The sequence below is a fragment of the Suncus etruscus genome, chromosome 2 (assembly GCF_024139225.1).
Source record: "Suncus etruscus isolate mSunEtr1 chromosome 2, mSunEtr1.pri.cur, whole genome shotgun sequence".
In the NCBI taxonomy this organism is placed as follows: Eukaryota; Metazoa; Chordata; class Mammalia; order Eulipotyphla; family Soricidae; genus Suncus; species Suncus etruscus.
In genome coordinates this window covers 103884805-103897960 of record NC_064849.1, presented here as the reverse complement: position 1 = coordinate 103897960, position 13156 = coordinate 103884805, and the positions used below count along the sequence as shown (strand labels likewise).

General features: G+C 36.7%; 1 protein-coding gene across 1 annotated transcript in view; it reads right to left on the bottom strand.

The window, feature by feature from the left end:
• C7 (complement C7) overlaps nt 1-13156 on the bottom strand; it is a 74654-nt gene that overhangs the window by 42459 nt on the left and 19039 nt on the right. Inside the window, exons 6-8 of the mRNA XM_049767681.1 lie at nt 11351-11489; nt 3316-3486; nt 1185-1428 (exon numbers count right to left, since the gene is read on the bottom strand). Of these exons, the coding sequence (XP_049623638.1) occupies nt 1185-1428; nt 3316-3486; nt 11351-11489 (554 nt within the window). The remainder of the gene's footprint in view (nt 1-1184; nt 1429-3315; nt 3487-11350; nt 11490-13156) is intronic.

The following is a 13156-nucleotide window of genomic DNA, read 5'->3' as shown; positions in this document are numbered from 1 at the left end:
TGACTTGGAAGGAAGAAGATGATGGGTGTTAGCATAAAACAAAGCTGAGGAGAGACTTGACTTTAAATGTAAATAAACTTAGACCCAAAGTCTCTGGGAAAGAGGCAGAGTAATAAAACAGGGCATTGTCCCTTCACACATCAGGGCAGTCTATGAGGAGAGGCTCCACACTATGACTTCCACAAAATGCAAACTTGGTGCTGAGAGTGATACTAAGAAGTTATCACTATTAAATATACATTATAACAATAGGCTCTGCTCACTTTGGAACCAAGCAGACCTGTGCACAATCTCCATATATACATATTTCTGTGGAACAGGAATCAGGATGGCCCTTTAACTGAGAATTGGGGGGATTATTCTTCAACTCTGTAATTCACAGAATCCAATATACTTAAACTATTATTGCATACAAAAGTAGGTAGCAAGTAAGTTATTGATACTGGGAGCAGATATTTTTTAGCACGTGAGTGATAAAGAACAGAAGTGAATAAAACACTTCTCTAAAATGTTCTTATTTCTTTTCTTTTCTTTTTGGGCCACACCCAGTGACACTCAGGGCTTACTCCTGGCTATGCGCTCAGAAATTGCTCCTGGCTTGGGGGACCATATGGGACGCCAGGGGCTCGAACCACGGTCAGTCCTAGGTTAGCACATACAAGACAAACACCCTACTGCTTGTTCCACCACTCCGACCCCTAAAATGTTGTTATTTCTTTTTTTTGTTTGTTTTTTTGTTTGAATGTTATTATTTCTTTAACAGAAGTGAATTCCACATGAGCTTTCCTTCAGGAACATTATTAAATATGAGACATAGGAAAACATTTAAAGAACAGAGAATAAAATATTCTCTAAAATATTTTTATTTATTTCATAAAAGTGAATTCCTCATGTTTTCATTGAGGAATATTATTTCATCTAAGAAATAACAAAAGTTTTAAAAGTTTCCTAAAAATTCTAAAAGTACCTCCTTCTGGAGTTACCAAAATGATAATGGCTTAACTCACACTTCAGAATACTATCAAAATAGCATGCAGAGCTTTCTGCTTATAAGATTTTGACTAATCTTGCCATTTTGACTCCTTTGCCATTTAAACTCTTCATATCATATTTTAAAGTTCTGTGGTTATTTCTCCCATTTAAATCCCTATAATACTCCTATATAAAATTATTTAGTACTCTACCAAGTTGTTTGAGTTTTTCGAAATCCATATAAAACAGAACTTGATATTCTCCTCCTAATGACCCAGACTGGAGGTAGTGTGTTCCATACTGGTCGATTAGTCTTCGGTAGGCACTATAATCATACAGAGAGGGAAGATGGAAGAGTTCCTTCCAAAAGGACTCCGCAAGTTGCAAAAATTCCGGATTGTTATTGATAAACTGAGCCACTTCAACAGTGTTCTGAACAACCATCAAATGGTAACTCTATAGGAAGAAAAAGACAAAAAGTCAGTGGAAGTAGTTCTCGGCCCTCTGTCTCCGTCAACTGACACCTCCAGACTCTAGTTTTTTGGGTTTTTTTGCTTTATTCTTATTCATGCTCAAGTGTCTCCTGGGTCCATCCCACTGAAGCAATTCAGAAATGTTTGGGAGGGATAGAGATATAGCACGTGATAGCTATTGATAGTGATAACCGCCTTGCATGCGGCTAATCCAGGTCCAATTCCCTGGCATCCCATATGACCGCCCCCCCCCAAGTCTACCAGGACTCTTCTGAGTGCAGACCCAGGAGTAACCTGGGGCGCTTCCAAAAAAATAAAATAAAATAAAAAAGAAAGAAAAGAAAAGAAATATTTGGAGCCCCAACAACAGCACAGTGATAGGACATTTGCCTTGCACGTGGCTGAACCAGGACACACCCAAGTTCAATTCCTGGCATCCCATATGGTGCCCTGAACCTGTCAGGAGAATGATTTCTGAGTGAAGAACCTGGTATAACCCCTGAGCGCAGACAAGTGTGGCCCAAACCAACACACACACACACACACACACACACACACACACACACACACACACACACACACACACACACACGAAAAGAAGAAAAGAAAATAAATGTTTGGAATCTCAAACAGGAATAATTTCTTTTCTGTTTTTTGGGGGTTTTTTGGGTCAAACCCGGCAACGCTCAGGGCTTACTCCGGGCTCTACGCTCAGAAATTGCTCCTGGCAGGCTTAGGGGAACCATATGAAATGTCGGGATTCGAGCCACTGTTTGGAAAGGCAAACATCTTACCTCCATGCTACCACTCCGGCCCCATCAAACAAAAATAATTTCTGAATGAGATCATGCTAATTCTGTTGACAGATTGCCTTCAAAGCCTCATGTTATCATGTCTTCTTCAAATAGAAAAAAGAAATCAACTATAAATCATAGGAGAGTTTTAACTAAAATATTTGAAAGTACTATTTTCAAATAAGAATGCTTTAATGAAAAAAGTGCAATTAGGGGCCGGGCGGTGGCGCTCGAGGTAAGGTGCCTGCCTTACCTGCGCTAGCCTAGGAGACGGACCGCGGTTCGATCCCCCGGCATCCCATATGGTCCCCCAAGCCAGGAGCGACTTCTGAGCGCATAGCCAGGAGTAACCCCTGAGCGTCACCGGGTGTGGCCCAAAAACCAAAAAAAAAAAAAAAGTGCAATTAAATATATTTTCAGAAATACTGTCTCATATAGAAATATAGTTTTCTTTATTTTTTTTCAGTTTTTGGCATAAATCCAGTGATGCTCAGGGCTTACTCCTGGATCTATGAGAAGGAATTACTCTTGGAGGATTCTTGGGATTATATGGGATAGTGAGGGGTGAATTTGAGTCAACTGCATGCAAAGCAAGTGCCTTGCCTCTATACTATCTCTCCAGCCCTTCATATTGTTTATTTGAAGAAGAAACTATTTTCTTACCTTTAAAAATTAAAGTTGATCTTTTTTTATAAATATATTATTATTAATGTTTAAAAAAACACTCAAATTAGGGGCTGGAGAGATAGCATAGAGGTAGGGCATTTGCCCTCCATGCAGAAGTACGGTGGTTTGAATCCCGGCATCCCATGTGGTCCCCCATGCCTGCCAAGGGGCGATTTCTGAGCATAGAGCCAGGAGTAACCCCTGAGCACTGCCCGATGTGACCCAAAAACAAAACAAAACAAAACAAAAATACTCAAATTAGTAAAATAAATTGAAAATTTTATATAAATTATAATATATTTATATAGTCTATATATTTATATAGTATGTATAAATATATTGATATATAAATTTATAAAATAAGTAAAATTACTCAAACTAGTAAACTATAGAAAAGTTTTTATACTAACCTTTTGCTTATGATCTTTAAGCATGTTTGAACTATGAGAAGATGAAGATGATGATGAAGAGCTAAAGAAGGACTTCTTCCTTGAAGTTGATGTTTGATCTATTGTTGTATGTTTTACATAAGACCAGGTACTATTGTAAAATTCATAATTAAAATCATTATTTATTTTCACCTAAAAAAAATGAAAAATTTTACTATAACCAAGAAAATTGGTTTGGATATAACCAAGAATATAAAAGTCATGGGTCTTTTACCATAAAAATTGCTAACTTCTTCACATAATCTTTCCCAAAAGATAAAGTTCATCCTTGACACAAAATAGCTCTGAGCTACTAATACCAGGCTCATCTCAGTTCAAGGAATATAGTTCATTCTATAATTACTCTTTGTTAAATAAGAAATATATCAAGAATGGTAATGTTAACTGAGTACAAGATATTTATGTGTATAAACGATATCTTTAAAAATTTAACATTGGGGGGCCAGAGAAATAGCATGATGGTAAAGCATTTGCCTTGCATGCAGAAGGTCAGAGTTTCGAATCCCGTCATTCCGTATAGTCCCCCAAGCCTGCCAGGAACAATTTCTGAGCATAGAGCCAGGAATAACCCCTAAGCACTGCCAGGTGTGACCCAAATACCAAAATAAAAAAAAATTAACATTGGGGCCAGAGTGGTGGCACAGTGGTAGGGCATTTGCCCTGTACATGGCTGACATAGGACAGACCATGGTTGAATCCTCAGGTGTCCCATATGGTCTCCTATTCCAGGAGCGATTTCTGAGCGTAGAGCCAGGAGTAACCCCTGAGTGTCACCGGGTGTAGCTCCCAAAATAAACCAAAATCCAAAAAAAAATTTTTAATATTTAGCAACTTAACAAAATTATGCTAATAGAGGACTAAAAAGCATTTGATTGAATTTCATCTTTCTGAGAAAGAAAGTGATAAATGATAGAAAAAAATTAGATCTTTTTTTGTTGTTTTTTGTTTGTTGGTTGGTTGCTAATTTGGACTACAGTTGGCAGTGCTTAGGGGTTACTTACTTTTGGCTTTGCACTCAGAAAATACTGGGGAGACCATCTGGGATGCTGGGGATCGAACCCAGTTGAGTCACAAGCAAGGCCCTCCCCACTGTGCTATTGCTCCGGTCCCCCAATTAGATCTTTTAGAGAATTTGTTTAGACTATTGTATGTAAAACAGTATTTTTATAGGATACTGTAATAAATTTAACTTTCTGTTTGACTTGAACAAATTTTAAAATTGGACACTTTCACCACCATGCTACAATAGTAGAAGACAATTATTTCAAAAAAAATTTTTGAAAAACAACAGGATTGTTTTCTCATCATCAGGATGTTGTATGAACCTACTCTGGCACAAGTTGGTGTCAGAGCAGTATTAGGGACTACCCTGGGGGGAGTTTGATTCCTGGTGCTGCTACTGGGAACTGTGCCAGTTCCCAATTGGGATCTGGGGTTCAGAGTTGGTTGGTCAATACCCAGTCACATGAGGTCTAAGCAAGTCCCCATGACAAATATTATGGGTGGATGGCATCCCTGTATTATAAAATTTATGCATTCTTATCCCTAGTAGATAAGAACTTGTTTCTATAAATAAGATTTTCCCATCTTATAAAATGTGTCTATGCAAAAAAAGGAACAATGTCATATTATTAGTGCTTTGAGGATTAAAAATGAGATTAAAAGTTATACAATCTCTGCGTCCTTGTTTTGACCTGATATTTTATCCCAAACAAGAAATTTCTACTAGAAATTTGTACTAAGCAAAACCAAAACAAGCAAAAAAAAAAAAAAGACTGTTACATATAAGTAGTAAAAATATGAGTTCTGACATTCATAAAAAATAAAAAAGACAGAATAGCAGCTCTTCAAGTATTCAAAAGATAGCATAGCAAGTAGGGTGCTTGCCTTGCAAATAGCTGGTTCTGATTTGATTAGACACTGCAAAGTTTCTAAGTCACACTTCTAGGGTTTCCTCATCTAACATGCCCCTGATGATGAATAAATTATTTAGCATTTCTTTGTCTCAGTTTCCTCATCTATTAAATAAATTAAATTAAATTTCTTAGATTATTACATATTAAAAATACATTTAAAACACTTCAAATGGGGTTGAGAGAGCTCCACAGGCTGGAGATGAAGAGACTTGAGTTTGATTTCTGGACTGCATAATTTCTGGAATTCCCTCAACAGTATTGGGAGATACCTGAGAGCACTGAACCTAGAATATCCCTGAGCCTAGCCAATTTGGCCCAAAAATAAAACACAAATAAATATTTAAAACAGCGCCTAGTTTATAAGGGGTTCTTAATCTATGTGAGTTTTATATCATTATTCAAATTACTTCAACTGAATATCATAGATTTGGAAATCTCATATTTCTAAAATTATAGCATTGAAAGAGACAGAAAATCAGATAGTTATTAGTTAAAATTGATATGCATATAGGATCTCATCTTTGTTCAAAATATATAATGCAGTAAATATATCAAGACAAAATAGAAATGGATCCCAGAGGTTATTAATTTTCTTCACCCTAGTCTATACTTGCAACCATCTGCAACTCATTAAATGATAAGAATAAACATAATATCCTTCAACCATCTCTCAGCCAAACTAAGCAGGAAGCATGCACTGAGCAAAGTGGCCAAGGGGCAAGAATGTGTTTATATTTCAAAGCCATCCTTGTGGTCTAAAAGATCTGAGAAAGCAGAGAATGTGCAAAGGATCAAAATAAACGGCTTACTCAGCGAGTAGTCACGTTATAAAATGAAACAGATTTTTAAAAGATTCTGTTTGATGTTTATTTACAAATGCTTTAATTGGGGCCAGAGAGATAGCATGGAGGTATAAACCATTGTATTGCTAAAATTTAAAATTTCAATTCAATACTCATGAGAATCTTGAATAAATACCAGCCCATTTATTTCATCATCATCAAATTCTTTTATAAATTTGATTTCCATATTCTCAGTTCTTTTATCAGAACCATGAGTTTTTAGCAACTGCAATTTAATTGGGACCAAATCTTCAGAGACCTAAACTATCATGTAGTCTTAAACTGAAGTAGTTCTGGGTCTCATCATCTACAGTTCTTGGTCATGTGTCAATTCAAATATATCTTTTCTACAGAATAACCAGATTTTTTTTTTCATTTAGGGATGTCATTTTATACTTATAAACTAAGAAATAAAGTGAAATTTTAATAGTGGGGGAAATATAGTCACCTTTTGATGTATAGGCCTCTGAATGGGGATTCAGTAGTCCTAGGTAATTAATTCTATTTCAGCCACATAGGACAATCAACACCGAATATTCACAATTGAGTGTAGCACTTCAAAGATTGGAAAACTGCCTATCATTCCTCCCTCCTGTGTCTCAAGTTGGATCCTCAAAACATCTCTATTCTTTACTCAGTAACAGACTATAATTTCCACCTTCTCCTAACAAATACCTTCAAACTTGGTGACTAGAAAGGCATTTCAGTTGTCATTCCAAAATCCAAGTCATATTGAAGAAAAATAAATTTCTGGATTATTCTATTATTCTCTTCTTCAGAAGGTGCAGGCCTTCTCATAGGGATAGGCTAGGGGTGAGTTGTGAGTGAGACAAGGGGAGGGTTACTAGGGAAATTAGTGGTGAGAAATGAAAGGATGGCTACCGGAATAGTGTGTGATTGAGAAATTCGATAATCAACAACTTTAAACTCTGTAGCTCATGGTGATTAATTAAAAAAAATTAAAGTGCAGAATTTCAACATGCCTCTTCCTTCAAACTATGTAAGAAACTTTATTTCTTATTGTTTTCTCTGCCTTGTGAATTTATTTGACCCTCAGATACATATACATGTATGCAATACTTCCCCCCTTTTAATATTTTGTGTTCTTTTTCTGACCAAAGGTTAAACTTGTCATATAGAATTTAGAACAATTAAGTGCAATATAGTGGGAAACTAAATTATTTTAAGAAAAACAAAAAACATTAAAATATGACATACTGAAATATAAATTTCACTACTAGTTAATTTGGTAATTTAGCTAAAAACAGTTGAAGTTCTCTGGGTCTTCATTACTAAATATAAACACAATAAAATAAAATAGTGAAATATTAATAAATCACAAAATTAACCTATAGAGATGTTCCAGAGCAATAGTACAGAGAGTAGGGTGTTTGCCTTGCATGCAATCAACCCGAATTTGTTCCCCAATATCCCACAGAATCTCCCAAGCTTTGCTTTGAGTGATCCTGAGTGTAGAAACAAGCGTAACCCCGGAGCACTACTGAGTGTGAAAATAAAAACAAAAGAAAAATATTAATTGCCTAATAGCAGGTCCCCCAATAACTATTCATTCAAAATTTTGTAGCTACATTATTTTTCAGATAGCTGCACTTTCCATTTCCATGATTCAGTAACTTCTAAATAAAATGTATTCAATTGCTACTGGAAATATTGAAAATATTTTTAATCAAAATTTTTGCTGGAAAGAGTTTATCTTTTTCGTTTGTTTGGGGTATTTTTGTCTTTGAGTGAGGTATTTGGCTATACCCAGGGATGTTCAAAGCTTAATCCTGACTGCACTCAGAAATTACTCCTGGCTATCTTGGGGACAATATGGGATTCAGGGTATATAACCGGAATCAGCCAAGTGCAAAGCAAATGCCCTACTCACTGTACTATCTCTCTGGCTCCTGCGGAGTATTTTTTTTTTTTTTTTGGTTTTTGGGCCACACCCGGTAACGCTCAGGGGTTACTCCTGGCTATGTGCTCAGAAGTTGCTCCTGGCTTGGGGGACCATATGGGACACCGGGGGATCGAACCGCGGTCCGTCCAAGGCTTGCGAAGGCAAGGCAGGCACCTTACCTTTAGCGCCACCGCCCGGCCCCTCCTGCGGAGTATTAATCTCAAGAAACAAAAGTACCTTCAAAAAAAATTCTAAAAGACAATGAGATATTTTCTAGAACCATGAGGGTGGCCTATAGCCAAATCCCTTGAATCAACCAATGCTAGCAAGGATGTGGTGATAAAGAAATTATCATTGATTGTTGGTGGGAAGCTCATCTGATCCAACTTCTATGAAAAAGATTGGAAACATCTCAAGAATTAGAAACAGGGCTGGCGTGGTAGCACAGTAGTAGGGCTTGCCTTGCACGTGGCTGACCTAGGGGATACACAGGTTGGATCCCTGGCACCCCATATGGTCCTCGAAGCCAGGAGGGATTTCTGAGGGCAGAGCCAAAAGTAACCCCTGAGCACTGCCAGATATTGCCCAAAAAAACAATAACAAACAAACACAAAAAAGAATTAGAAACAGAACTACCAGATGCCCTAGTGATTCCACTCTTAAGAGACTACCTCAAAAATATTAAATATATATATATATATTAATTCCACTCTTAGGAGACTACCTCAAAAACATTTATATATATATATATATATTGATCCCACTCTTAGGAGACTACTCAAAAATATAAAATACATATATCCAAGGTTTGCTTGCCTTGCATGCAGCTGAAATTTCATCCCTGGTTTTGCCTATGTCTCCCAAGACCTCACACACAAAAAAAAATTAACTAAACAATTCAATGCCAAATGTCAGATGAGTAAATAAATTGTGGATACATACACACAATGAATACTACTTAGTTATTTTAAAAAATCAGGGGAGAGGGCCCGGAGAGATAGCACAGCGGCGTTTGCCTTGCAAGCAGCCGATCCAAGACCAAAGGTGGTTGGTTCGAATCCCGGTGTCCCGTATGGTCCCCCGTGCCTGCCAGGAGTTATTTCTGAGCAGACAGCCAGGAGTAACCCCTGACCAACACCGGGTGTGGCCCCCCCCAAAAAAATCAGGGGAGAGATAATGTTGTCCTACCCACTGTACTATCACTCCAGCCCAAGACGTAGAACCCTAGAATGAGAAGACCTGAGACCATATCAAAATGTGCAAGTGAGGCAATACCTATACTAACAAGGAGTGGAACAAAATTCACTCTTTCATACATCTGATAAGGGTATAAATAAATAAAATACCCATTTTTGGAAACTATCTAATAAGTTATAACATATACATTATCAACATTATCTACACAGCAACAATTTGAATCCAAGTATATGCCTTAAAAAGGAACACTAGCTAATTTTCATGGAACTAGTACACAAAAATGTTCAAGGCATTTTCATGTGAAACTAAATGGGAGAAGCAATTAAAATGTCATCTCCATCAGCATGAATTTCAACACCATAAATTTAAGTAGAAATTAAATAAAAGGAGAATATTCATAATATGGTTTATCATATAAATGGCAAAATAAAGCTGGCCTAAACAAATCACAAATTTTTATTTAGGGATAAAAATACATAGGATCAGAGTCAGAGATTAGTACAGTGTATGCAGTCAATCTGGGATTGATTCCCTGCATCCCATATTGTCCCTTGAGCCCTCCCAGAGTAATTCTTGAGCACAGAGCCAGAAGTAACCCCTAAACACTGCCTGGTGTGGACCAAAAACAAAAAAACAACCCACATTGATTCAACATACCAAAAAACAATAATTCATATAAAATATAAGAGTATAGAAATAAGAAAATTATAACTACCAATACTTTCCAAGTAGCCTGGTACTGGCTGATACCTCTATAATATTCCCCTTTCTGCATAAAATAGAACAACCCAACGGCATACTCTACACCCTCAGACAGAAATGGCCCATCTCAAAGATGGGAGGCATTGGTGGTGGGAAGGTTGTACCCAATTACAAACGTGTTTGTAATCATGATGCTTAAATGACAATTTTTTTTTTTTTTTTGGTTTTTGGGCCACACCCGGTGACGCTCAGGGATTACTCCTGGCTATGTGCTCAGAAGTCGCTCCTGGCTTGGAGGACCATATGGGATGCCGGGGATCGAACCGTGGTCCGTCCAAGGCTAGCGCAGGTAAGGCAGGCACCTTACCTCTAGCGCCACCGCCCGGCCCCCTTAAATGACAATTAAAAAAAAAAAAAGGAACTTTAAAAAAGAAAAGAAGGGGCCGGAGAGATAGCATGGAGGTAAGGCATATGCCTTGCATGTAGAAGGTCGGTGGTTCAAATCCCAACTTCCCATATGGTCCCCCAAGCCTGCCAGGAGCGATTTCTGAGCTTATAGCCAGGAGTAACCCCTGAGCGCTGCTGGTGTGACCAAAAAATCAAAAAAAAATAAAAAAAGAAAAATAAAAAAAGAAAAGAAAAGAAATGGCCCACTACAGGAACTTAAACTTCTTAAACTTCCAAGCCACCAAATCTGTTTTAGATCTATAAGTCCTGGACTACATGTAGCCATGCAACACCTCAATAGTTTATATTATGGACCAGAGTGATAGCACAGTAATAGGGTATTTGCTTTGCATGCGGACAACCTAGGACAAACCTGGGTTCAATCCCTGGCATCCCATATGGCCCTCCAAGTCTGCCAGAAGTGATTTCTGAGTGCAGAGCCAGAAATAACCCCTGAGCAATGCCAGGTGTGGCCCAAAAACTTCCCCCCCCCCAAAAAAAATAGTTTATAGTAATATCAACCTAGTAGCATCATAGAAAATCTGAATGAAAAGTTAAATAAAAATTTACCACCTCAGTGATCCTAGATAATAACACAAAAGGCTCATTTAGCACCAGTCATAGCCCAGTAAATCCTTAGACATTTACTTTAAAATTAAGAAAAATATAAAGGATAAGGCAGTGATCAAGGCAAGAATAATCATATCATGTCAGACTTGAGTTTGATATTCAAGTTGAGATGGACCCTAACGTACTAATATGTCAGCTTACATGATGTACGTGCTAAATATTATTGCCCTGTGCCACAAAATTTAAAAATGTATGTTCTTTTTAAATCCTTATAAAACATTTATAAAAATTGCCCATACCACATATTAAAACACAAATAAACTCTCAGCAATATCAAAAAGTGAATACTACCTAATAATGATCCCTGGAAATATATAATTTATAGAGTAGAAATAAGTTAAATCAATGTAATTAAGTACCTGAAATGTATAAGAGAGAATATTTCCACTCAGCCTGTAGAAATCTCTTCCATCTCCACTAAATACCTTTCTGCATTGACCACCAAAGCTTTTAGTGTTGATGACTTGGTTCCTAAACTGGCCAGTGAGTGCATTGTAACTATTTTTAAGAAATGAAAGAAGAAAAGAGAGTTAAAATCCAGAAATAGCACTTACTGTGAGGAACATCATTAGAGAACTCTAGAAAGTCTTAAAATACATTCTGGTTAAGCATCTCTTTATGAAGAGAGCTCAGATAAAGAGAAAAGCATTCTAATTCATGCTCATACGTTCTCCAACTTCCTCTGCTTGTACAACTGCTAAAAAGTAGTAACTGGGAAAAACAAAATATTTTCAACCTGAAAACATATATGGAAACACATGGTTCTTTTGCATGTAAAATAACTTGTTTTAAATTGAATCTACAGATAAAGGCAATAAAACTGAGACTGCTCTTAAAAAGAGAAACAGGTAAAAAAAAAAACAACAACTAGGAATTGAGTGTCCATTCCACAAATTTTACTTCTTAGAATATAACCCCATGCTCCCCCCCAAAAAATAGAGAAAAGATTTGCATCCCTATGTTTCTTGCAGCACTGTCCACAAAAGCTAAAATCTGGACACAGTCTAAGTGTCCAAGAAGAGACTACTGGGTAAAAAACTATGGCACATCCATACAATGGAATATTACACAGCCATAAGTAAAGATAAGCTCAAGCAATTTTCTGCTATGCTGATGGATATAGAAAGTATCAGGCTAAGTGTAATTAGTCAGAGGAAGAATTATGGACACTGAATTATCTCATTCATATTCAACATGTAAAGAAATATAATAGGGGAAAAACAAATACCCAGAGACAATAGAAACAAGGAACCTGAGAACTGGTCTTTTGTAGGAAGGAAACATGTCACTTATAGAGGCTAAGGGATAAGCCAGGGAGGGGACAGTATCTCTGGTAGAGGGAAGTCTCTGGGAGGAGATGAGAACAGTGAAGGGTAGTAAAGTGTCATGTATGAAATAGGAGTAACAGTTCTGTAAAACACAATGCAGAATCTTATTTTGAAGTGCCTCTTGTAGAAATGGGAGGTAAATGGCGGGGAGAGGACATTGGTGGAGGGCAGTGAACAGTGATGAAGGGATCAGCATTGGAACAATATATTCCTGAAATCCAATCATGAATATCTTTGTAATTTCACAGTTGCTAAATATCATTTCTTTAAATAGTTAAAAAAAAGAAGAGAGGTCACTACAACAGATTTTATAATTTCCTCTCACTTTCTACCTTTTCTTTGTTAATTAATTTTAAAATGTTAAACAAAAATAGCATCTCTTTAAAATAGATTTTTTTAAAGTTTTGAAAATTTGATGATTTTCATAACAATCTTTCAAAAGGAAAACCCTTAACTTATTTTTAACTTCACTTGGAAATGAAAGTATCCAGACAGTCTAGGCAATTATTTTCATATATTGTCATCATTTTCTTAACTAGTCCTCCTCCCATCTTCCATCCCTCCCTCCCCCTGCCCTCCTCATAGAGTGACAATGATTCATGTCCCTAGGACAGAGGGGTCTTCCTGGATGCAGGAATGTCTATGTTAAAGTTAAGACAATCCAAAGACAATTGATCTCTCTATGTTTAACATGTATTAACATATATATAAATATAAATTAAAATAATATTTATGGGTATAGCAATGCTCTCGAGCTAAAAGCTAAACTATTAGATGATTTATCAAATTTAGTAAACTATAAAATTTTTTGAAAATTCCATTTATAAAGCAACTTAT